At 39.0% G+C, this 25,480-nt stretch overlaps 1 protein-coding gene across 1 annotated transcript in view; it reads right to left on the bottom strand.

The window, feature by feature from the left end:
• Positions 1 to 17,510: 17,510 nt before the first annotated feature.
• Positions 17,511 to 25,480, bottom strand: part of RP1 (RP1 axonemal microtubule associated) — a 41,611-nt gene continuing 33,641 nt past the window's right edge. The window contains exons 3-4 of the mRNA XM_059043535.2: positions 25,238 to 25,412; positions 17,511 to 23,116 (exon numbers count right to left, since the gene is read on the bottom strand). Coding sequence (XP_058899518.1) covers positions 17,511 to 23,116; positions 25,238 to 25,412 — 5,781 coding nt within the window. The remainder of the gene's footprint in view (positions 23,117 to 25,237; positions 25,413 to 25,480) is intronic.

The following is a 25,480-nucleotide window of genomic DNA, read 5'->3' as shown; positions in this document are numbered from 1 at the left end:
GAGTCCGCCTGCCGATGCAGGGGACGCGGGTTCGTGCCCTGGTCCGGGAAGATCCCACATGCCGCGGAGCAACTAAGCCCGTGAGCCATGGCCGCTGAGCCTGTGCGTCCAGAGCCTGTGCTCCGCAACGGGAGAGGCCACAACAGTGAGAGGCCCGCATACCGCAAAAAAAAAAAAAAAAAAAAAAAAAAAAAAAATTGAAAGAGATGAACAGGCTATCTTTAACAATAGCAGAAGCAGCTAAATTGCAATTACAAACTATAGAGCTGGGAAAATCCTAGCTGTTTTATGTAGAATAACTAGTATGTTAGTGCTTGTTTGAATAAAATGAAATAAAGCTCTTCAGCTTTTGCTCTCTTAGAAATGCAGCAAAAGAGTTCAGGGGAGAATCAATACTTGCTAAATGTACAAGGACCAAATCAATAGGGAAAGAAATTGCATTTTCCAACAACTAAGATGGAAAAGGATGAACTTTATAGGAATAGAAAAAAAATGAAAATAATGAAATATGATGTCTGTTTACCACATGTTTTAAAACCATTTACCTCTTTAAATCATTAAAACCTTAACCTTGGGAGGAAGTGTTGTAAAAACTGGAGCAGAATCTAAAGATCATGAACCGAGATTCATCTTTTAGTTTATATCTTCAGTCAACTGATAGCCAACAAGTCATTGAGTCACTATTGGGTGTCCAGTGTCATGGGGAGTAGATGGAAATCACAGAATGATGTCTTGGTCCTCCATTAGCCTATAATCTCTATGACGTAGGAAGGCCAGCACACCAAAAAGGAAGAAACATCAGAACATTCTTAAGGTAGGATTTTGGTGAAGTGGGCCCAGGTCACAGAAAAGTAAGCAAAACTAATTTTTTTTAATTAAAAAAAAAAACTGGCCAAAAAAAATATCAATAGAAATTAAACAAAGAAGGTACAAAACCTTGTCCTATAATCTTTGTAAAATAGAAGCCAAGAGAAGAGTGAGACACAATTTCAGGAATTTATAGGGCACCTAACACAGCTTCCTCAGCAACATTATGGGAGAAAGAAAGTGAGTAGATAAAATTCTAAAAACCTTGTTAATATTCATACCCTATTAGGCCCCAATTTGAAAGAGTGGGTTGAAGGGGTGAGTAAATGGGCTGGAGAAAAACAGGATGCAGGGAGTGGACAAATAGCTTGATAAAAGATTCAAATTATCATAACATACACAAAATAACTAGAAAATTTCAATAGCCCTTCATCTTTTAAAAAATAATTATTACAATTTATAGTTAAGTCATTTTCACAAAGAACTACAGGCCCAGATGGTGAATTTTCTACCAAATCTTTAAGAAACAAATAATGCCAATCTTACACAAATCCTTTGGAAGAGTTCCCAACTCATCATGTGAGATGAGCATTACTCTGATACTAAAACCAGACAAAGGCATAAAAAGAAAACTACAGAGAAAATCTCAGGAATGCAAAGCTTTTTAACATTTAAAAATCAATGTAATTCATTATGTTAACAGAATAGAAGATCACCTCAATAGATACCAAAAAAAAAAGCAGCTGGCAAAATTAAATACCCATTCATGATAGAAACTTATTATTGGAAATGATGAAGATGAGAAACACTTATTAGAAACTCAAGTAAAGGCAATTCTTGTTATAAAGTGACAGAGAACTTCACTGAATTGTGCTCTATTATTCAGTGGAGGAAATAGTACTTATAGGTGATGAACTTACATGTTTACCTGAGATTTCCAGTCAAAATGTGGAAGGTGTGCCCTGGTTTCTCCTTGCTGCTTATGGTAAAAGTTCAAGAGGAAAGGGATAAATTGAGGAAGAAATTGTTAAGCAAAAAGGAACCAGCACTTGATGATCTGGAAAATTCTCAACCTATCCAGATATCCTGTTCTGGAAACAAAGCCAAGGGCCCGTGACTTAGGATCCACTCAGCCATCTCAGCAGAAGCCAGGAATAGAGACGGAGTTATCCAGGAAGACATCCTCGGAGAACTCTTGTGTCTAATGATGTGAACACCCATGACATCCACTGAAGACCAGCAAGGTTTTCAAGAATTTCATTCCAGCAGATGAAAAGGGCAGAAATGGGATGAAATAAAGGAAGAATGACTCTGAGGACAAAGACGGTGGAGTCACTGCCCCGGTGGGCTGAGGGGGCAGGGCTTCCACCCTGGGGGAATATGAGGAGGGGGCTGCTGCCCCAGCAGGGCCCAGAGAACAAAGCAGTAAACCACAGAGGATTACTCCAGGCCCTTAAATCTAATGGAATTTGCCCTGCTGGGTTTCAGACTTGCTTGCAACATGTGACTGCCTTTTTCCTTCTAATTTCTCTCATCTGGAATGGGAATACCTAGTCTATGCCTGTCCCACCATTGTAATTGGGAAGCAGATAACTTGTTTCCTAGTTTCATAGGTCTGTGGATGGAGAGGAATTTGGGCCCGAGATAGATTACGCCCAGAGTCTCACCCATACCTGATTTAGATATCAAAAATGGGATTCCAAACCTTTTGAGATGACTATATGATATTATATGATAAGTGATATTTTGGACATAAGTTGATGCTGGCATGATTAAGACTTTGGGGAATGCTGGGATGTGATCAATGCATTTGGCATACGAGGAAGGCATGAATTTCCAGAACCAAAAGGAGAACTATTGTGAGTTAAACTGTGTCCCCAAAAAGATATGTTCAAGTTCTCACTCCTGGTACCTGTGAATGTGACCTTATTTGGAAACAGGATCATTGCAGATGTAATTAGTTAAGGTGAAGTCACACTTGAGTAGGGCAGGCTTAGTCCTTTAAAAAGAGAGGAGACACAGAGACAGAGAGAATGCCAGCAGAGATTGCAAATATGCAGCTGCAAGCTGAAGAATTCCAGCTTCTAGCATCCATAACTATGACAGAATAAATTCCTTTTTTGCAAGCCATTCTGACTATGTTAATTGTAACAGCAGTATTCGGAAACTAATACAAAAAGTGACTATATATGCAAACTGTGTTACCTAAATGAAAACAACTCAGCAATTAAAAGACATAAACTACTGATACACAGAAAGATTTGGATGAATATCAAGCTTATTACCATTGGTAGATTTGTTTATTGATTTGGTGCCTCTCTTCCTTTTTTTTTTTTTTTTACATTTTTTTTCCTTTTCCTCTTTTTGTGTGTATGTGTATGCTTCGTTGTGTGATTTTGTCTGTATAGCTTTGCTTTTGCCATTTGTCCTAGGGTTCAGACTGTCCATTTTATTTGTTTTTATTGGTTTTTTTTTTTTTTTTAGTATAGTTTTTAGTGCTTGTTATCATTGGTGGATTTGTTTCTTGGTTTGGTTGCTCTCTTCTCTTTTTCTCTCTTCGTTTTTTAAATTACTTTTTTATTTTAAATAATTTTTTTCTATTTTAATAACTTTATTTTTATTTTATTTATTTATTTTTTCTTTCTTTCTTTTTATTCTCCCTTTTCTTCTGAGCCGTGTGGCTGACAGGGTCTTGGTGCTCTGGCTGGGTGTCAGGCCTGAGCCTCTGAGGTGGGAGAGCCAAGTTCAGGACATTGGACCACCAGAGACCTCCCAGCCCCACGTAATGTTAATTGGCGAGAGCTCTCCCAAAGATCTCCATCTCAGCGCTAAGACCCAGCTCCACCCAACAGCCAGCAATCTCTACTGCTGGATGCCCCATGCCAAACAACTAACAAGACAGGAAAACAACCCCACTCATTAGCAGAGAGGCTGCCTAAATCATACTAAGTTCACAGACACCTGAAAACACACCACCGGACACAGCCCTGCCCACCAGAAAGACATGATCCAGTCCCACCCACCAGAACACAGGCACCAGTCCTCTCCACCAGGAAGCCTACACAAGCCACTGAACCAACCTCACCCACTGGGGGCAGACACCAAAAATAACAGGAACTACGAACCTGCAGCCTGCAAAAAGGAGATCCCCAAACTCAGAAAGTTAACCAAAATGAAAAGACAGAGAAACACACAGCAGAAAAAAGAGCAATGTAAAAACCCACCAGACCAAACAAATGAAGAGGAAATAGGCAGTCTACCTGAAAAAGAATTCAGAGTAATGATAATAGAGATGACCCAAAATCTTGGAAATAGAATGGAGAAAATACAAGAAACACTTAACAAGGATTTAGAAGAACTAAAGAGCAAACAAACAATGATGAACAACACAGAAAATGAAATTAAATATACTCTAGAAGGAATCAATAGCAGAATAGCAGAATAACTGAGGCAGAAGAACAGATAAGTGACCTGGAAGATAAAATAGTGGAAATGATTACCACACAGCAGAATAAAGAAAAATGAATGAAAAGAATTGAGGACAATCATAGAGACCTCTGGGACAACATTAAACCCACAAACATTCTCATTATAGGGGTCTCAGAAGAAGAAGAGACAAAAAAAGAGACTGAGAAAATATTATAGTTGAAAACTTCCCTAATATGGGTAAGGAAAAAGTCAATCAAGTCCAAGAAGTGCAGAGAGTCCCATACAGGATAAAACCAAGGAGAAACATGCCAAGACACATATTAATCAAACTATCAAAAATTAAATACAAAGAAAAAATATTAAAAGCAGCAAGGGAAAAGCAACAACTAACATACAAGAGAATCCCCATAAGGTTAACAGCTGATCTTTCAGCAGAAACTCTGAAAGCCAGAAGGGACTGGCAGGACATATTTAAAATGATTAAAGGGAAAAATATACAACCAAGATTACTCTACCCAACAAGGATCTCATTCAGACTCAACGGAGAAATTAAAAACTTTACAGACAAGCAGAAGTTAAGAGAATTCAGCACCACCAAACTAGCTCTAAAACAAAGGGTAAAAGAACATTCTCTAGGCAGGAAACATAAGAGAAGGAAAAGAGTTACAATAACAAACCCAAAACAATTAAGAAAATGGTAATAGGAACATAACTGCCTTAAAGGTAAATGGATTAAATGCTCCAACCAAAAGACATAGATGGGCTGAATGGATACAAAAACAAGATCCATATATATGCTGTCCTCAGGGGACCCATTTCAGACCTAGGGACACATACAGACTGAAAGTGAGGGGATGGAAAAAGATACTCCATGTAAATGGAAATCAAAAGAAAGCTGGACTAGCAATTCTCATATCAGACAAAATAGACTTAAAAATAAAGACTATTACAAGAGACAAAGAGGGACACTACATAATGATTAAGGGATCAATACAAGAAGAACATATTACAATTGTAAATATTTATGCACCCAACAGAGGAGCACCTCAATACATAAGGTAAATGCTAACAGCCATAAAAAGGGACATTGACAGTAACATAATAATAGTGGGGGACTTTAACACCCCACTTTCACCAATGTGAAAGATCATCCAAAATGAAAATAAATAAGGAAACACAAGCTTTAAATGACACATTAAACAAGATGGACTTAATTGACATTTATAGGACATTCCATCCTAAAACAGCAGATTACACTTTCTTCTCAAGTGCTCATGGAACATTTTCCAGGATAGATCATATCTTGGGTCACAAGTCAAGCCTTCGTAAATGTAAGAAAATTGAAATTGTATCAAGTATCTTTTCTGACAACAATGCAGAAAATGTAATGTAAGAAAATTGGACAGCCACATGTAAAAGAATGAAATTAGAACAATCCCTAATACCACACATGAAAATAAACTCCAAATGGATTAAAGACCTAAATGTAAGGCCAGACACTATAAAACTCTCAAAGGAAAACATAGGCAGAACACTCCATGACATAAATCACAGCAAGATCCTTTTTGACCCACCTCCTAGAGAAATGGAAATAGAAACAAAAATAAACATGTGGGACCTATTGAAATTTAAAAGCTTTTGCACAGCGAAGGAAACCAGAAACAAGACGAAAAGACAACCCTCAGAATGGGAGAAAATATTTGAAAATGAAGCAACAGACAAAGATTAACCTCCAAAATTTACAAGCAGCTCATGCAGCTCAATATCAAGAAAACAAACAACGCAATCCAAAACTGGGCAGAAGACCTAAATAGACATTTCTCCAAAGAAGATATACAGATTTCCAACAAACACATGAAAGGATGCTCAAGATCACTAATCATTAGAGAAATGCAAATCAAAACTACAATGAGGTATCACCTCACAAGAATGGTCATCATCAAAAAATCTACAAACAGGGCTTCCCTGGTGGCGCAGTGGTTGAGAATCCGCCTGCCGATGCAGGGAACACGGGTTCGTGCCCCGGTCCGGGAAGATCCCACGTGCCGCGGAGCAACTAAGCCCGTGAGCCATGGCCGCTGAGCCTGCGCGTCCGGAGCCTGTGCTCCGCAACGGGAGAGGCCACAACAGTAAGAGGCCCGCGTACCGCAAAAAAAAAAAAAAAAAAAAAAAAATCTACAAACAATAAATGCTGGAGATGGTGTGGAGAAAAAGGAACCCTCTTACACTGTTGGTGGGAATGTAAATTGATACAGCTGTTACGGAAAACAGTATGGAGGTTCCTCAAAAAACTAAAAATTGAACTACTGTTATGACCCAGCAATCCCACTACTGGGCATATACCCTGAGAAAACCATAATTCAAAAAGAGTTATGTACCACAATGTTCACTGCAGCTCTATTTACAATAGCCAGGACATGGAAGCAACCTAAGTGTCCATCAACAGATGAATGGATAAAGAAGATGTGGGACATATAAACAATGGAATGCTACTCAGCGAAATTGAGTTATTTGTAGTGAGGCGGATGGACCTAGAGACTGTCATACAGAGTGAAGTAAGTCAAAAAGAGAAAAACAAATACCATATGCTAACACATATATATGGAATCTAAAAAAAATTTTTTTAATGGTTCTGAAGAACCTAGAGGCAGAACAGGAATAAAGACACAGACATAGAGAATGGACTTGAGGACATGGGGAGGGGGAAGGGTAAGCTGGGATGAAGTGAGAGAGTGGCATGGACATATATACACTACCAAATGTAAAACAGATAGCTAGTGGGAAACAGCCACATAGCACAGGGAGATCAGCTCAGTGCTTTGTGTCCACCTAGAGGGGTGGGATAGGAAGGGTGGGAGGGAGGTGCAAGAGAGAGGAGATGTGGGAATATATGTATATATAGCTGATTCACTTTGTTATAAAGCAGAAACTAACACAACATTGTAAAGCAATTACACTCCAATAAAGATGTTAGAAAAAGAATGACTAAAACAAAATATGGCACAATTTGAATACTACATTCTCAAGTTTGTAAGTAAAAAGGATATCCACAGATACATTTACATATGCTAACAAATGTATTTAAAATTTGGGGGGAAATTGGAACTATCTTGGAGTAGAATTTAGAAGATGGAGCTGGCTGAAGGTAGATTTTTCATTTTATTTTTGTCTCCTCTTTTTTTTTATCATGTGCCATATTTCATTTACCTTCTTAATAGGCAAATATGTAAAAGGAAAAATAGATATAACTTTAAATAATGAATTGTCTATTATAGATGAAAGGCTCTTTAGGATTATCAGGTTATAGGAAAATTGCATCTGAATTCTTCCAAAACAAAATGTTTTGAACTTGTGGTTATAAAAATCCTCTCTAGAATTATCCTTTATATTTTCAGAGTTCCTTATCATCACTTGCCAAGTGTTCTTCCCAGTAAACTATTAGCAATTCACAGACCAAAAATAAATAAATTAATTAATTAATTAAAATAAATAACTTATATATGTAGTGACCTACAAACAGTGCCAAACAGGAAGGACAGCATTCCTAGAAAACAGCATGTTCGGACAGAAGCACTCCTAGAAGCCCCACACTAAATTGTATATCCCTGGCCACAGAATGACATGACTTAAAAAATTTTTTATTTTATATTGGAATATAGTTGATTAAAAATGTTGTGTTAGTTTCAGGTGTACAGCAAAGTGATTCAGTTATCCATGTATATATATCTATTCTTTTTCAAATTATTTTCCCATTTAAGTTATTACAGAGTACTGAGCAGAGTTCCCTGTGCTGTACAGCAGGTCCTTGTTGGTTATGTTTTAATATAGCCGTGTGTAGGTGTCAATCCCAAACTCCCAATCTATCCCTCCCCCACACGCTTCCCCAGTAGCCATAAATTCATTCTCTAAATCTGTGAGTCTGTTTCTGTTTTGGAAATAAATTCATTTGTATCATTTTTTTAGATACATATATGAATTTTCAGTTAATTTGTATAGTATCATTGTTAGGAGTAGAGAAGAGAACCTTTGAGGCCCATGCTGAAACACCTTGAGATCCACACTTTGAAACTATGTTTTAGATGAGGTAACAACCTCTCCATCTCAGTTTCTTCATTCAGAAAACAGAAGTTATACACTCAGGTTTTTATGAGAGCTATACAAGATTAAAATTTGTTAAGCACATAGTACAGTATCTGGTGCATGATAATCACTTAACAAAAGAAAGTTATTATCATTGTAATTGCTGTAGAATTACCTCTTTTCTATCAAGTAGACCACGCCTTCACAGCAAGGGCAATATCACTCCCAAAGGAGGAAAACTGGTTCTTGGAGGGTGAAAAGCTTAAATATTGCAATGGTGTGTGGCTCTTCTAAACTCGACCCTACCCAACAAAATATTATTCCTTAGTACTTAATTTCTCTCACTAGTAGAAGGCAATAATGAAAAAAAAAAAAAAGTTGGGGAAGAATGAAATAGGCTAGTAACTCGCTTAAGAATTATGTATAAATGCTGTTATCAACTTTATAAATTTCAAAGAATAAAATGTTTACGTAAATGAAAGTTAATCTCCTGAAGTACGAAGTTAGAGAAATAGTGCCTGTTTCTGTCTACACACCTGAATGATTGCAATTCGTGCACATAGCAACAGGAAACAGGAAAGAAAGGGGATCAGCCTCGGAACATAGTTACGTATGTCGCTGGATGACAGTGGTGTCTAAAAGGAAATTTATATTGGTGGGTGTTAGTCAAATATAAACCACAAATCTTATTCCAAGCAAGGCAACCAAAAGAGTGTTGCATCGCAGCTACTACTGTTTGAAGAAGACTGATTGTGTGAAATCAGAAGTAGCCATAAAATAAATAACTTCTGAGTAGTAGGAGACATAGAACTAATGGAAGAGAAATGTTTCTCTAGTCCTGCCAGAAAAGCCTTTCTTTTAGCTTTCTGCCCCTAAGTAGCAAAACGCCACCATGAGAGTCCAAAACAATGATGGACGGCTTGACACATGGGCAGGGTCGCTGTGTGTTGTTCTCTGTGGCACTCGTCTGCACATTGCCTCTGAGCACTGAGCTGACTGGGCTCCTGTATCTCTTCATGGTTTCTATCTACACCCAGAGTATAAGGCCCAAGGCTACTTCCCTGGCTGCGTACTTGGCAGTGGTGGAAAACTCCAAGAGAGGCACTCAGGGCTTTGGTCTCCAGCTGGTTGAGCAGGTCTTGAAGAGGGAAACAAAAGAAGATAGACTAACAGAGCAATTTTGAAAGAGAACAAAGTTGGAAAATTTTGCACTATCTGGTTTCAAAGCTTATTATGAGGCTACAGTAACCAAGACAGTGTGTTTTGGCATACAAATAGACACACAGATCAATGAAATAAAATAGAGAGTGCAGAAATACTCCCACACATACATGGTTGAATGATTTTCAACAAAAGTCTAGACTTTTCAATTCCAAATTCCAAGTATTTCAATGGGAAAATAATAGTCTTTTCAACAAAGACTGATGGAATAAATGGATATTCATATGAAATAAAATGTATCTTCGCCCTTACCTACTACCATATACAAAAAATAACCTTAAATGAGTCAAATAGACCCAAGATAAGAACTAAAACTGTAAAACTCCCACAAGAAAACATAGAAAGTCTTATCATTGGGCAGAGATTTCTTAGATAGGACTTGAAAGATATAAGCCATATTATCTTATAAAATATATAAAAAGAAAATAAATAGAACTTTACCATAATTTAAAACTTCTGCTAATTGAAAGTCTCACCAATAAGAAAATTAAAAAGCAAGCTACAGACTGGGAGAAAATATGTGCAAAACATAGATCTGAATATGTTATACCCACAGCATATAAAGAATTCTTACCACCCCAGGACTACAAAGACCCAATAGAAAATAAGATTTGAAAAGACACTGTGCCATAAAAGACATATGAATGGCAAACATCAATAGTTATTTGGGAAATGCAAATTAAAACCACAGAGATATCACTAAACACAAACTAGAATGGTTAAAATTTAAAAGACGATAACACCAAGTGCAAGCAAGAATACAGAGCAACTGGAATTCTTATACATTGCTGGTGGGGATGTGAAATGGTACAACTACTTGTGAAAGCAGTTGGCTATTTCTGATAGAATTAAATATACAATTACCATACATCCTAGCAATTTCACTGCTAGATGTTTACCTATGAGAAATAAAAACATATGTCCTGTAAAAAGACTTATACATGAATGTTTATATAATTTACATTCATAATAGCCAAAATCCAGATATAACTCAAGTGTCCTTTAATCGGTGAATGGATAAAAGAATTGTGGTATATCCATATAATGGTATATCATTCAACAAAGAAGAAAAACTGTTGATTCAAACAACAATATTAATGAATCCCCAAATCATTTTGCTAAGTGACAGAAGCAGACATCAGAGATTACATATCAGGCTTCCCTGGTGGTGCAGTGGTTAAGAATCCGCCTGACATTGCAAGGGACACGAGTTCGAGCCCTGGTCTGGGAAGATCCCACATGCCACGGAGCAACTAAGCCCATGCACCACAACTACTGAGCCTGTGCTCTGGAGCCCGCGAGCCACAACTACTGAAGCCTGCGCGCCGAGAGCCCGTGCTCCGCAACAAGAGAAGTCACCACAATGGTAAGCCCAGGCACTACAACAAACAGCAGCCCCCGCTCGCCACAACTAGAGAAAAGCCCGCGTGCAGCAACAAAGACCCAATGCAGCCAACAATTAATTAATTAGTTTTTTTTAAGAGATCACACATCATATGATTATATTTACATGAAATTCCAGGAAAAATACTACAGCAACAGAAAGCAGATCAGTGGTTTCCAAGGGCCTGGCAAAGGGGAAGGGGACTGACTGTAAAAGGGCACAAAAGAACTTTTGGGGGTGATGGACATGTGCTATACCTTAATAATAATGGTAGTTGTATGGCTGCCTATCTCAAAAGCCATTAAATTGTAGACTTGAAATTGAGGGGTTTATTGAATGTAAATTATATCTGAATAAGTTTTATTTTTTTTAATGATTAAAAAGGAAATACAAAAGAAAATTAAGAGATTAAATCAGAGGTTCATCATCTTCAGAGGATATTCATAGTAGGATTTCTAAAATGAAAGAACAGAAGGGGGGGAAAATCAAAGAAATAACATAAAACAAATTCCAGAACTGAAGAATATGGGTACTGAATGCTTAGCATAAAAAATGAAAAAATTCCTAAATCAATGTGCATCTATGTTAAATTTCAGAATACCAGAATAAACGGAGGGTCCTAAAAGCTTTCGGGAAAGGGAGGGTGGGGAAGTTACACACAAAGAAGCAGGAATGAGAATGGCTTAGCACTTTTCACACTGGGATTAGGAGATAGAAGACAAATGAAAAATGTTATTTCCAACATGTAATGCTATATCATTTTTATCAATTAAGCATGAGAATAGAATAAAGGCAGTTCCGAATATTTAAGACACTAAAAGTTCCTCCATGCATTCTTCCTTATAAACCATCAGAAAATTCATTCCATCAAAACTGAGGTCTAAACTAATAGTAAGATATGGGTTTCAGAAACAGGACATCCAATACCGAGAAGGAAACGAGATTCCCAGGATACTGCTGAAGGAAAGCTTCAAGCTGATGCCTGTGCAGCAGGCCTGGAGATCAAACAGTCTGCTTTGGATGAGAAGGCGTCCGGTGAGGTGGGAGGGGGCTTTATGAAGAATGTCTCCAAGACAACTAATGTCCCCAGGGGAAAAAAAATGGTCCAATGGAAGAACTGATACGCACTTCTACGATGATAGGGATTTACCACCATGGAAAAGCGTTTGGTAATGAATGAGCAGTGGTCAGGTTTAAAGTTCAGGGAAAACAAAGAATAGTTCAAGAAAGGAAATATAGTCAAAATACATTAAGAGGATCATTTCAGGAATAATATTTGCATGGTAATTAAAATAAAAATTCAGAATAGTGATTGTTTTTTAAATTATAACATTATTGGAACAGAGACAGGAAGTAGAAGGTGGGAGGTGGAGGATATCAACAGACAAAATCTAAAATTGAAAAAATACCAGTATCTTAGACATACATAAATAGAAGAAAGAGCTAAAAGTTTTAAAGATAAATGCCTCTGTGGAGTGGAAATTATGTATGTAAAGGGTCAGAAAGTGGTCTACATTTTTTTATTTTGAGCCTTGTACTTCTATCTGATTTTTAAAAACTATTTATACATGTATAATTTTAATTAAAAAATTAAAATGCAAGGGGAAGGATTTGTCATCCAAAGAAGTAAAACTTCTGAGCCGGGCCACCTGCCATTGCAGGCCCACCTCCGGCGCTAGTTCCTTTCGCCCGGCAGAAACCAGCGGGCACGGCTGCATGCGGTGCCTGCAGTGGCTGCAATTAAGCACTCACTGTGGATGGACCCTATTCCCACCCCACTCAAGGCCACTCAAGGGTTAAGTCAGTTCCATCAAGACATTCCACATTCTTCGTATCAGTAAGCTTAAGCCCATCGGTTGACCCCCGTCAAGGTCTACAGTATAATTACGCCTGGTGGACTGCCCATCAAGCTACCTTCCCTGTGAACCTCCAGAAGGAAGAGAGCACCACCCCGAACCCCCATAAGGCCATCCTATACCATAACCCCTGGAAGGGTGGGAGGGGGAGCGTAAGTTCTGGGAAACGCAGGACAGAGTCCAGCGTGCACACTGGTGCATACTAATGGGTGAATAGGGCGAAAGTAAGGAAAGGCACGAAACAACAAAACGAGAGAGCTTTCCGTTGGCCCAACTCATTCTTCACGTAATTACTTTATCTTTTTGACTGAGAACTTCCACGGTCTAGTCGTCCTGTGTTTAAATGTGACTGTAAAAGAGTTCCCGATATCATACAAATGATGCGGAACTGGGGTTCCAGATCAAGACGGCAGAGCCGGAAGATCCTGCGCTCCCCTGCTCGCACAGACACACCCAAACTAAAAGTACACACAGAGCAATTATCTGAGGAAGACCTGGAGGCTAGGGGGAGAGGTGTTCTACAACGAAGGGTATAGCTAAGAAAAGACCACTTCAAGACAGGTGGGAGGGACAGAGATGCGGTCTAGTCAAAACCCACCCCCCAGCCCCCCGTGTGGCGACCCCCAAGTGCGAGGGACGTCACAGCCACGGAGGTCCCCCCGGGGAGCAAGGGGTCCAAGCCCGGGTCGAGCTCCTGAGCCCGGGGAAACCGCCCCAGGAAAGAAGCCCTCCCCACGCCTGGCTTTGAACAGCAGAGCTGACACCCAGGAGAAGCCAGGCTCTGCTCTTGCGGCGCTGGTCCAGGTCCCGGCACCGAGGCGGCAGCCTGAAACGCGCTGGGTCGCGCACGGAGAGTCCCTGACGGAAGGTGCCTTCCGGGAGGCCGGACGGGGAGCACCGCCTCCGGGGGCCGCGAAACGTAGCCGGTGCTCCGGGCCAAGCTCTGGGCCTCGAGCCTCACAGCCACCCTCGCCAGAGCCTCTCCGCCGTCTCACGAGGCAGCTCCTCACGGGGCCCCATTTTACGGATGAGGAAACCGACAAATCGAGCGCCGCCCGCATGGCCCACGGCGTCAACACCCCAGTCTAAACCTTGAAAATGGGACACGGGTTGCGTATCCCTGAAAGGTGAAGAGGTGAGACGTCTGACAGCTCCACGTGCGAGCGACCCCTACCCGCCGGGCCAACGGCTCGCTGACTGAGCTTCCGCTCGACGTAGGGGTCCGTCTGCTCTTTGCTCCCACTCTCCCCAGGCTTTCCTTGGCGCCGCCTCCGAGGATTCTTGACAGCCGGCGTTCCCCGTCATAGCCCCTCCACTTGCGAACGTAGGCTCCTTGCTAACAGCGCCTTTCCTTTCATTCCGAACACTTCTATACCTCCGGGCTTTAAGACCTGGGGCTGCCTGCACAACTGGGTCCTCAGCTCTTTGAAGCGTTAGCAAACAGCCCCCGGACTGTCCCCACCCCCGCCCGCCCCGGGCCTCAGGCGCTGCAGGCGCTCCCGCGAGCCCGGGAAGCCTCCCGCCAGGGGGCCTGAGCTCCCGGCCGCACGGGGCACAGCTGCCATCTGGTGGGCGCAAGCTGGAACTGCACCAGCCCGCCCCGGGGACATTCCCCTGAACGCAGCAGGCTAGCGCCCCTCCCTCTGCCGCAAGCACTTCTCTCGAAGGCGGGCAGGTCTGGGCAATATTTTTAAATTTCTTCTAATGTCTCATTTGGTCTTCTAAATTTCACAGCGTTTCAAGGTTTTTTTTAATGTAAGCCTTGTGAAAAACATAATTCTTTGAATGTTTAAAAGAAAAATATCATTTTCACGTGTAAAGATGATCGGAATATTGCTTCAAAAAATGTACGAAACTTAGTACTATCCCTCAGCATCTTTACATATTTTTCTACATGTATGGATTCGAAGTTAACAAAGAAAGACCGCTCAAAAGCACTTCTTATCCATTTACTTACACATTTACTAGGTGCTTAGCACATCCCAAGTAATACGCTAGATCTGGGATATCAACATGAGTAAGACCTGGTTCCAAAGCTCAGACAGAATTCAATGCCTCCGAACATGTTCACTTTAGACAAGTACATTACACAGTCGTGCGTTACCCATTCATGTCTGTCACTCTCAATTTCTTCTTCCCAATATCGTCTGGGTCTCCTAGGACATCATTTGATGTAGTATTACTAAAAACCATATGCTACATGCCACATTTTCCTAAAAACTCCTCGTTGTTGTGAGTGATTTCCCCAATCTCCTTGGTACATCTAAATATCACTCCTTCCAAATTAAAAAGAAAAATAATTTCCTTGTCTCTCTGCTCTGGGGAGAGTGCTAATAATCTGTAAAACATCTTACTCCTTCTTCCTCACGTGAGAAGAATAAAAATGTAGTAAAAGTAGCATTGACTTTCAAGCACAAAGGGACTGGGTTCAAATCCTGACACATGTACTGGGCACCACTGACAAAAGTACTTTATCTCCCTGCTTCTGGGTTCTCTCATGTATAAAAAGGGAGCAACAAAGCTAAACTCACAGCGTCTTTATGAGGAAGGGTTACAGATAATAAATCCATAAGATTACCATAGCCCCCGGTATACAGTTAGCACAACTTTAGTGTTAATTCTCCTCCCCTTTCTATCACAGGCATACCTGGGAGATACTGCAGGTTCGGTTCTAGACCACTGTAATAAAGTGAATGTCACAATAAAGCAAGTCATACAAATTTTTTTGTTTCCCTGTAGACATAAAAGTTATGTTTACACCATAGCCTATTAAGGATGTAATAGCATTACATTTTAAAAAATATATACATGCCATAATTTTAAAATACAAAGCAAAAAAAACTGCAATAGTAATATCAAAGATTGCTAATCACAAATCAACAAATATTAATAATGAAAACATTTGAAACATTGCAAGAATGACCTAACTATGACACAGAGACACAAAGGGAACATGTGGAAATGTTGGGAAAATGTGCCCGACACACTTGTTCAACGACACAAGGTTGCCACCAACCTTCAATCTGTAAAAAAACGCAGTATCTGCAAAGTGCAGTAAAGCTAAGTGCATGTATATCTCCACAGTTTTAGCCCTTTTATTTCACCAAAATTTCTCATTGCTCATTACAGAAGCTTACATAACATTACAACTTCCATATTTCAATTAGAAGAGTGCATCACAATGTAGAAAAGTCATACTCTATGCAGAGGTAGACTTCCTCTGGTTAAATAAATAGCAACTCATAATTTTTTATGGATTTACGGCTCATGCTGAACTGAAACTAAAGGTATTCCTTATATAGGTAATTACTTTTAGTTCCCCAATGCCAAATTTATGTTATCTTAGCACCTCCGTGTGTGGCTCCAAAAACATTAATTTTTCTATTTTGAATCAGTTCCAGACAAGAGACATAAATTTCCATGTTTTATAAGACTTGTTTCTATACCATCAAATAGTCATGAAGAACAAGGAACCGTAAAAGATACCCTGGTTAAGCCCCAGGCAAAAATAGCAAGTATTCAAGAGACAATTTATGGTTCTTAGTCTAATCAAATTTATTTATCCTTCTAAGCAACATGTTTTTATTTATATCTAATTAAATATTTTATTAATGCAGGTGGACACAGAAAGAAATCTGTCAAGTTCCTCTCCACAGCAGTTCTTTTTCATTTTTAGAACTCTGGGTGAAGTCACCTTTCTCTTTTCTTTTCCAAGTCAAATCATTCCAGCTCCTTTCATTTTTCTTCGCAGAGCATGCCTTACACTTTTCCATTTTTTTCTGACCTATCTGAATTTCTTCACATTTTACTAATGTTTAAGAGATCATTAATTTCTAGGCAAAAAGCTGGCTGGAGAGCCAGCTTAGTAGTACAGCATCTTTTTCTTTTTCTTTTTTTTTTTTTTTTTCTGCGGTATGCGGGCCTCTCACTGCTGTGGCCTCTCCCGTTGCGGAGCACAGGCTCCGGACGCGCAGGCCTAGCGGCCATGGCTCACGGGCTTAGTTGCTCCGCGGCATGTGGGATCTTCCCGGACCAGGGCACGAACCCGCGTCTCCTGCATCGGCAGGCGGACTCTCAACCACTGCGCCACCAGGGAAGCCCCAGCATCTTTTTCTAGTCATGAGGAAAAACAGTGAATCCTCTCCCATGGAAATGCTTGCATGTACATTAGACAGATGTTCTGAGGAAACTAGATTCAACACATTTGGCACACACACAAAAAAAAACATGAGATTGTTGTTGAGATCTTACAATCATACTTTTATCAAATCAGCAGTTAAAATTAATAAATGAAGAAATCTGAGGCTATGTCTCTTCCATTAATTCGCCAATATCTTCAATACACATTTTGCACTAAGCTGACAACGTAACAGAAAGGGGGGGATATAATTCCTGTCCTCGGAGCATTTATGATGTCTTAGGAGAAAAATAACAGAAACAAGAAATTATACATGCTCAAGAAAAAGAACACACAGAAACTTCAAAAATAACGGAACAGAAACTGATTCTGTAATTGCTGAAAAAACGAAGAACACAGAAATGATGAAAGTCAAGTTGGATAATCCAGTGGCAAGATTTCTAGAGTAAGCTCACTTTGAAGTGGCAAATTCATAGAGGTTATCTAATCCACATCCATCCCATGTGCTTCATCTTTCTCACTAAGAAAGGCCGTGCTGATATTGAAATGAGAGATCTTCTCGTTCATCATGGCTTTCAAGATCAGTTCAATTTAATTAGTTTTCCTCTTCCCAAATGAAAAGATATTCATCTTCAAAAATATAAAATATTTCTAATGTGCTTCTGTCGCTGATATCTAAGGATGCCTCAACTTGGCAAAATAGGCAGGCTTGGCCAAGCGTTTCAAAGGAGCAATGATAGTTATTTTCTCTTACTACTCGGTTGAGATTTGTTCTTGAGTTCTGGAATCTGTTATTTAGGATGTTGTTATTCTCATCAACTACTTCAAAGATTTCATTTGTCTGATTTCCGGGGTCTTGTATATTTGAATTCACATGACCCACAACTAGCAACAATGTGTGCAAGAAATTCTTTAAATATGATTGAAACTTATTTAAATTATTTTCTTCCTCTAAGCCCAAGAAGTTAATTCTTTTTAATTTTCTCCTTTTATCCATCAAGTCAAATGTGCTATTAAAATAAAGCCAATCCAATGTACTGCCAATGGCCTTATCAATAAATGCTTTTCTACTACTTGCTTTATCGTTCTTATCTCTGAACATGTTTTTGTTTGACTGTAGTAAACATGGATGTATTTTCATCCATAATTGGAGACTCAGAGAATTTTCAATATCAGAATCTTTGCAATATGCAAATCCTCGGTGTTCCTCATTTACAGGCTGGTTAATAACAGTTAGTATTGGGCAATGTTGACCACAAATATTATAGAGTTTATCCAAAGAGTCACCTTCCTGAAGTGCACCATGAATTACATTATTACCGGGCAATGGTTGGTTTTTAATAGTATCATCAGAGACAGGATGGACTTTGTTACCAACAGATGTGAAGACATGAGTGACAGATGTGCATACTCTCTCTGACCTATGATTACACTTCTCTTCTGCATGGTGGTTTGGTATTCTCTCCTGAGAACAAGTTTTATTTTGAACATCCAGCAAATCCTCGCGAAAAGGCTCAGAGTCACTACGATAAGGCATGTTAAAATAATTGCATCTCAGTTCAGGAGGTTGAGTCAGTTCCTCCAATTCTGAAGAGGACAGTTCAGCCATGTTTGGGCCTGGGGCCAAATTTCCAAACTGTGAATACAGTACTTCACTGCTGTTATTATCAAGTAGAGTATCCACTGATGTGGTGTCTGCATTGCCACACATGCCAGAATTTGCAAGAGATGATACTCTTAGCAAATGATTTTCTTTCAGGAGCCACTTGCCCTTGTCAATCAGTACCCCCTCTTCCATGTCTCTGAGAATTCTGTTAGGACCATTTTGTTCACGACCATGTTCCACAATGTCTTCCCCATGGTAACTGGCCCTCACATTATTAAAATTACATTTATCTCGCCTTTCCTCCTGAAATTTCTGCAACACAGTTGAATTACTAGATACCTGTTCAGAAGAGCCAAATGACTGACCTTCAGAATCATAAAGACCTACTTTCCCAGCACCCCGTAATTCCACCGAATCGTAAGGACAAACCTGAGATGTGTGTGTAGACCCAGAAAAAAAAGATGGTTTCATAATCTCTGCTTTACCATAAAGTTTTTCTATTGTCCTTTTAACAAATCCTTTATTATATTCTTTCTCTTGGGCCATCTCCTCACCACCGTCACTGGGGCCATCACTGGATGTTTTATATGACTGTTCATTCTCACTGTCTCGTCTATAATCTGACCAATCAGAAGTCCCTGACCTTTTGAAGTCATTTTTAAAATTAAGGAGAGACTCTGCAAAACTTCCAGTTTCCATGCTTTCCACCATCTTTTTTACTCTCGTTTCAGTTTCTCCTTCAATGAGCTGCTTTTCAGGATTTTGCTTAGAATCATAGCAAAATACTAAAGATGGTGGTGTTGCCAGCCTCCTACTGATTGTCTCACAAATGACCCCATTCCTTCCTTCTTCTTCTGTAATGTTCCTGCTAGAGACTCTGATCAATTCCAAATTTTTACTAGCCTCTAACTCCTTTTGGATCAATTCTTTAGTAGCTTGCTCTCCTGAATTTACCTTTGTATTAAAGATATCAGTGTTCTGGTTTTCTAATTCTTCAGAAGATTCCAATTCTGAAATGTTTCTTTCACTTGATGTAATGCTGTTGGTTATTGAGCCTGGTTCTTCAGAAGTCTTTGAGTCTTCCTTATCAAAAGATGTATATGCGTTTTTATCCTGAAATTTCCTTAATGAACAATTTTTAAATTCATCTAGAGAACTATGTTTCCTATGAAGTTCTGGTTCAGTTGCATCTTGGAAAAAGCCACTGTGGCTTAAATTAATCACATTTTGGTGTGACACCAATATACTAAAGCCATGTTTATACCCAGGGTCTGCCAAAATATTTTGGTCTTTGTGAACTTCACCAACTCTTTCTAACTCTTTGGTCAATTCCAAATTATCAGTATATGTGTTTTCTTTGGAATTTAAAAAGTCACTGGTATTGCAGACTTTGATGGGAATGTAGGCCTCATCAACTGGGCGAGCCATCTCACAGATACGGTTTTCCTCATAAGCACAAGCCTTATGAGAAGACACGGTGTCAGTAAGTGAAGAAACCTCTCCTAGGAAATAAGCCTTATTCATGGAGGTCTGATCCATGGTACAGCCATCACTGGGGAAAGAATTATCACTGAGGTCCCAAGTCTCTTTTGGAGGATAAGTCTTATTCACTGTGCACATCTCACATGGAGAGCAAGTCGCCTCTGAAACACAGACTTCAGAGACACTGTCCTCACTGGCAGAACAGCCTCCATCTAAAGAGATTTTCTGTGTTTTCTCATTTTCAATGCATTTAGGAACTATCTGAATGTTGGGTGTAGAACAATTTGCAGAAGGATCTACTGGAACCATGTCCTGTTCTTTCTCAGTGAGTCCAAAGTGATTTGTGGTTGATTCCACTAAACTGGCAACAGCAGCCTTCAAGTCATCTGCTTCCTCTGTGACGGCAATGTGCTTCAGAACCTCCAACAATGCAAGTATTTCTGCAGTTCTGCTGGTCTTGTGAGCATCACCTCGACAGAAGCTATTCATACCTCCCTTTAGGTTTAGCACCAGGAGCCAAGCTAGAAGAACATTAGTGGATGAATTACATATCGGAGAAGGAAAGCGAATATCTGCAAGTGAACCTGGCATTTGAACAACTCCATTCTGAGTCTTGTGACTACTAGGAACTAAAGCTTGCAGTTGGTGAACCAACCAGACTGGTAACAGGTGTTTTGGAGTGTCTTCTTCCATAAGATCTACTTGAATGGCAGCCTCTACACTTTGCCCTTTTGTAGCTAGGTTTATGTCTTCGTAAACAAGGTTTACCTCTTGTCCTGACTTTTCAGCAGATACCTGACTTTTAGTATTAGCATCATCAATAGCTGACTGTGACAAAGTACGATATTCAGGGATGGAAAGCAAGTAAGCATCCTTCAGAGATTCAACCTGGCTCCCACAGAGATCTCTGGTAAGTTCTTCACTGTTATCTTTGTCAAAAGATGTACCAACCTCTTTCCCTAGATTATCTCCTGTCAAACTGACATTTTCAGTTATATGTTTATTACCTTCCAGGACAAAATTATTTCCTTTTCCAGAACTTTTGTGGGAATTATTTCTTGGAAAACAACTGTTGTTATAACCTACCACACTCCTTTCCTTTGTGCATATTGGAGCTGCCTGTCTAGGTTGCAAAGCTGAATCTGAACTTATGTCCTGCAACCATCTCTGTACATAATTTTGAACCGAATGATGAGTAATAGCCTCAGGAAAAACAGCTTTTTTCAAAGAAGCTGAGGAATTTGCCCTGGTTGTGACATGTTGTTTACTTACAATAGTATCTGATTTCAACCTATCCCCTTTTTGTTTTTTCTGGCTTCTTAAAGTTATGTGTGAATTATTAACTTTTGAAACTAAACTCTTCTTTGACGTTCCTCTCAAATACCAAGGTGCTATTTCTGCTTGAGCCTGTGGTCCACAAAAAGCATTGGGTTTCTGCTCAAGAAGGTTAAACATATGAAATAAAGTTTGATTTTCAAAAGTATTTTTGCAATATCTAAATTCATTATGGGAAAACACTTTTTCTCCTTGACCAATTTCTCTTTTTGTAGGTCCTCCTAAATTTACTTTGTTTAGTGGCCTGGATTTTCTCTTGGTTAAAAGCCCCTGAACCTTAGGATTATGAATAGTATTTAATTGATTTCTAGGGAGATTCCTGGAATTCACAGCATTATTACTTTTGGAAGAAAAATAATTTGATTCAATTACCATATCACTTGCATGGAGGTCTTTCTCACAAAATATCTCTCCTTTAAGGGGACTATGTGAATCCTGCAGTATTGTTTCCTGTGCAATTCTACCTCTTCTGTTTATTCTCTTACTCTTCCTGGGGATTCCCTTCCTTGCAATCTCCCCACCCTGATGCTTGGAATTTATCACATGCTGCTGAGATTTCATCTTCTTTTTGCTGGCAATAGATGATGAAATCTGCTTTTCGTTTTCTGGAAGTTTTGTTAAACCACACTGAGAAAACTCACTAATTAGTTTGTCAATTCTTGTGGTGACAGTAGAGGATCCTACTGAAGCTGGGGTCTCTGAAATAGTTTTGTCAGTTCCAGAGTTGTTACCTGAAGAATGAGTTGCATCTGCTAAAAAAGGGCTGTTACCATAAGTTCTTAAATTCTTGACACTACTTTTGTTGTCTGCTGTTACACTACCAACTATACCTTCCTCCACAACTGAGTTTTCTGATGTAGTCTGTGGCAAGCCATTATGATGGGACATCTCTAACGTCTTCTGACTTGTAATTTCTACACCACCAGTGCTTAGTGCGTTTGATTTGAGCGGTCTGCTTTCCTTTTTTCTTTCTAAAGATGACTCTACCTGCTCATTGTTATCAACTTGAACAAGTACTGGTCTATTGGATACCGATGACATTTTACTGCAAGAATGTGTGAACATGTGATACTCAGATTTGTTTTCCCCATCTTTCCTTTCTTCACTATAGGAAAACTGCCCAATCATTTTCTCTTGCACTTCAGTTTCAGATACTAAGGTCACACTCCCTATCACAGATTTCTTTTGCCTGACTCTCCTTGGTCCAGGTGTAGGGGGCCTATAAAAATGGTGTTTCGCTTGATCCTGAGTTCCCTGGGTGGCTTTTGTGTCCATAGCAGCATTCTCCCAACTAGCAGAATTGCAAGTTTCAGTATCCTGATCTCTCATTGGACTGTTGATCTCCTCTGCCAAACTGCCCTCTTGATTATTGCCTTTCTCCAGAGGTGAGACATCTGCAGACAATGAACATGCTGTAATCTTTAAACCAGATGATCCATCATCTGTTCTTCCTGAGAAACTGCTTATCTCACTCTTTTCATCATTATTAGAAAGATCAGCTCTACAGACAGTGGTTGTCCATTTTATGGTTTCCTCCTCTTTTATCTTGAATCGAACTTTCATCTCAACTGTCATAGTACCATCTTGATTAAAAATAATTGATTTCTCAACATCATCTTCAGAAGGATATATCAATAAATTCTGAGAATCATTTTTTTCTAAGGCCAAGTAATTTTCAGAAGCAAAAGAATGGTCTGAGTAGCAATCATTACTCTGCATTTTGTCAGAAGAAACAGAATAAATCTGAGACCTTGGGCTTGAAGGTACATGTGTGCTCACTTTCAAGATTTTAAAAGTAAAAGATGCCCCACATCAAAATATAATATGGAAGACAGAGAAGTTATAAATATCCAATAGAAGAGGCAGCAAAGAAAGAAAACAAAAAATAATTAGTATGAAAAAATACCATATTTTCTAAATTTCATAGATGTTGTTAATTAAGTTTCTCACCTCTATATATTCACTGGTCAATTTAGTTCACTGTAATATCTGGTACATTTCTACAAACTACTCTTTAAAAGAGAACTTATAACTCTACTTCAATGAGGAAATTCACAGAATTTTAATCTTAACGAGTTTAATAAGGCAATTTTAAAAGGGAAAGTATAAAGTAGAAATTGCTAAGGATTCTAGCAAAACTAAACAGATTTTTGTGGGATTTGTTTTTGTTGTTTTATTCTGTTCACCAGTACTGAAATTGGGGTCTAACCAAGTGTTGCTTACCTACTCATATAAGCAAGTAATAATTTACGGTGGTATTCATTTTCCTACCTGTGTATATCGAAAAGAGATATCTATACCATTATGAAAGTAAAAACATTTTTAGAATTTATTTTAAAGGCTATGTTAATCTAGTAATAATTATTAATTTAGCATTCATTTTGTATAATCAGTGCATTTAGTTTAATATCAGTCACAAAAGAAAACAGAGCTAGTCAAAGACCCAGATATCTAGGTATTTTTTTTAATGTGTACCTCTAGAGATAACCTTGGAACTCACGCTTTCCAAACTCAGTCAGATTAGTAGTTTGTATAGATGTGCACATGCTTACCATCAATTAAATACCCTTAGTTTCAAATTATAAGCCTAGAGATATTTCCTCTTATTTTTAGTATACTTTCACCAAAATTATAAATGAAAATGTCTCACTCATCATTTTTTAAAGTAAAATTTAACAAAGCCCTCAGATTCCCTGAAGCCATTAAAAATCATGCTCAGAAACCCACATCATACAGAAAACAATAAAATCATTTTGATGAAATGACCAAGGTGAACTAGCACTACCCTGAACATAAGATATTGGGCAGCTGATGCCCACGAAACAGACACATGAACAATTGGCTATTTAGTATATCCATGAAATAACTAAAGAACAACAGTAAGGAATAGTTGAGTCTGCCTAGCTTACCAATAAGTAAAGGAATTAACATCACTTAAAATGTGTATCATTCCACACCTACTTAAAATAAAAATTAAAAAGGAAGTGTAAATGGCAAGCAACACGTTCGCCTGGAGCTAAAATACTGAGCAATGTGAATAATGAGATTAGCTCTGCCTGAAAAAGGAAATTTACAGCCTATCCTACACTCTTGGGTGTCAAGAGGCACTCCTCCCCTATCCAAAGGATAACGTCTCATTGGACAGCATCTCCTAAGGAACTATCAACCCAGAGTACTGTTAACCAGCATGAACTGGCTGGATGAACCTTTTTCTTTAATAAATAAAAAGTGGATTTAAGAGCCTGTGATTTTTACTGGAATAACTTCAGAAAGTAGAGCATGTATGTAGTTAGAGGTTTCTTTTTTTTTTTTTTTTTTTTTTTTTTGGTCACACAGTGCGGCATGCAGGATCTTAGTTCCCTGGACGGGGTTCGAACCCGTGCCCTCTTCTGCAGTGGAAGTGTGGAGTCCTAGCCACTGGACAGTCAGGGAATTTCCAGAGATTTTTTTTTTAAATACGTCAATCAACTAACCTGAGCTCAGCTATGATCTGCATGGTATTATTTAGAGAAAACTCTGCAACTATCAGAGTGTCACTTACACATATTCCACGGAATTTAGAATTCCTCTCTAAATCAATGGTGGCACTTCGATCTTTTATCTAGGTATTAGATGCAAAAACAAAAACAGAAAAATAAATAAACCTCATCAATTTAAACAGATATATCATTGACTGATTGACTTCAAAAAAATCTTTTTAAAAAAATTATCAGATGATCTCTACGACTCTCTCCAGCTACAAATATAAAAAATTTCAGTTTAGAATGTTTTGATCCTCTCCTTTTCTGTGATGAAGGAAATCGGTCATTTAAGATGAATTTTTGTTGTTGTCGAAATTAAAAAAAAAAAAAAAAAAAACTCAGGGTTACAAATAAGGGCTATATATTTAAGTGACTTACTCTTTTTGCTTTCTGAACTAGCATTTCCCTTGGGGTACACACGGTGAGAGATTATCCCCTTTACTCTAGCAGGAAGCAAGTACTTTTGGATGTCATAATTTCCTGGTTTAAATGGCTCCCTTCCTGCTGCCACCACAGCTCCAGAGCTCAGGATCACAGCCTGGAGACTGGGAACCTAGGGGGAAAAAATCAAAGTTATGGTCCTGACATGAGCAGCATGAAGTTTTTGTTCTTTCCATACGG

This window comes from Kogia breviceps, chromosome 17 (assembly GCF_026419965.1).
Source record: "Kogia breviceps isolate mKogBre1 chromosome 17, mKogBre1 haplotype 1, whole genome shotgun sequence".
NCBI classification, from domain to species: Eukaryota; Metazoa; Chordata; class Mammalia; order Artiodactyla; family Physeteridae; genus Kogia; species Kogia breviceps.
Note: the sequence above shows the minus strand (reverse complement) of the source record. Positions and strands in the feature narration are given on the sequence as shown.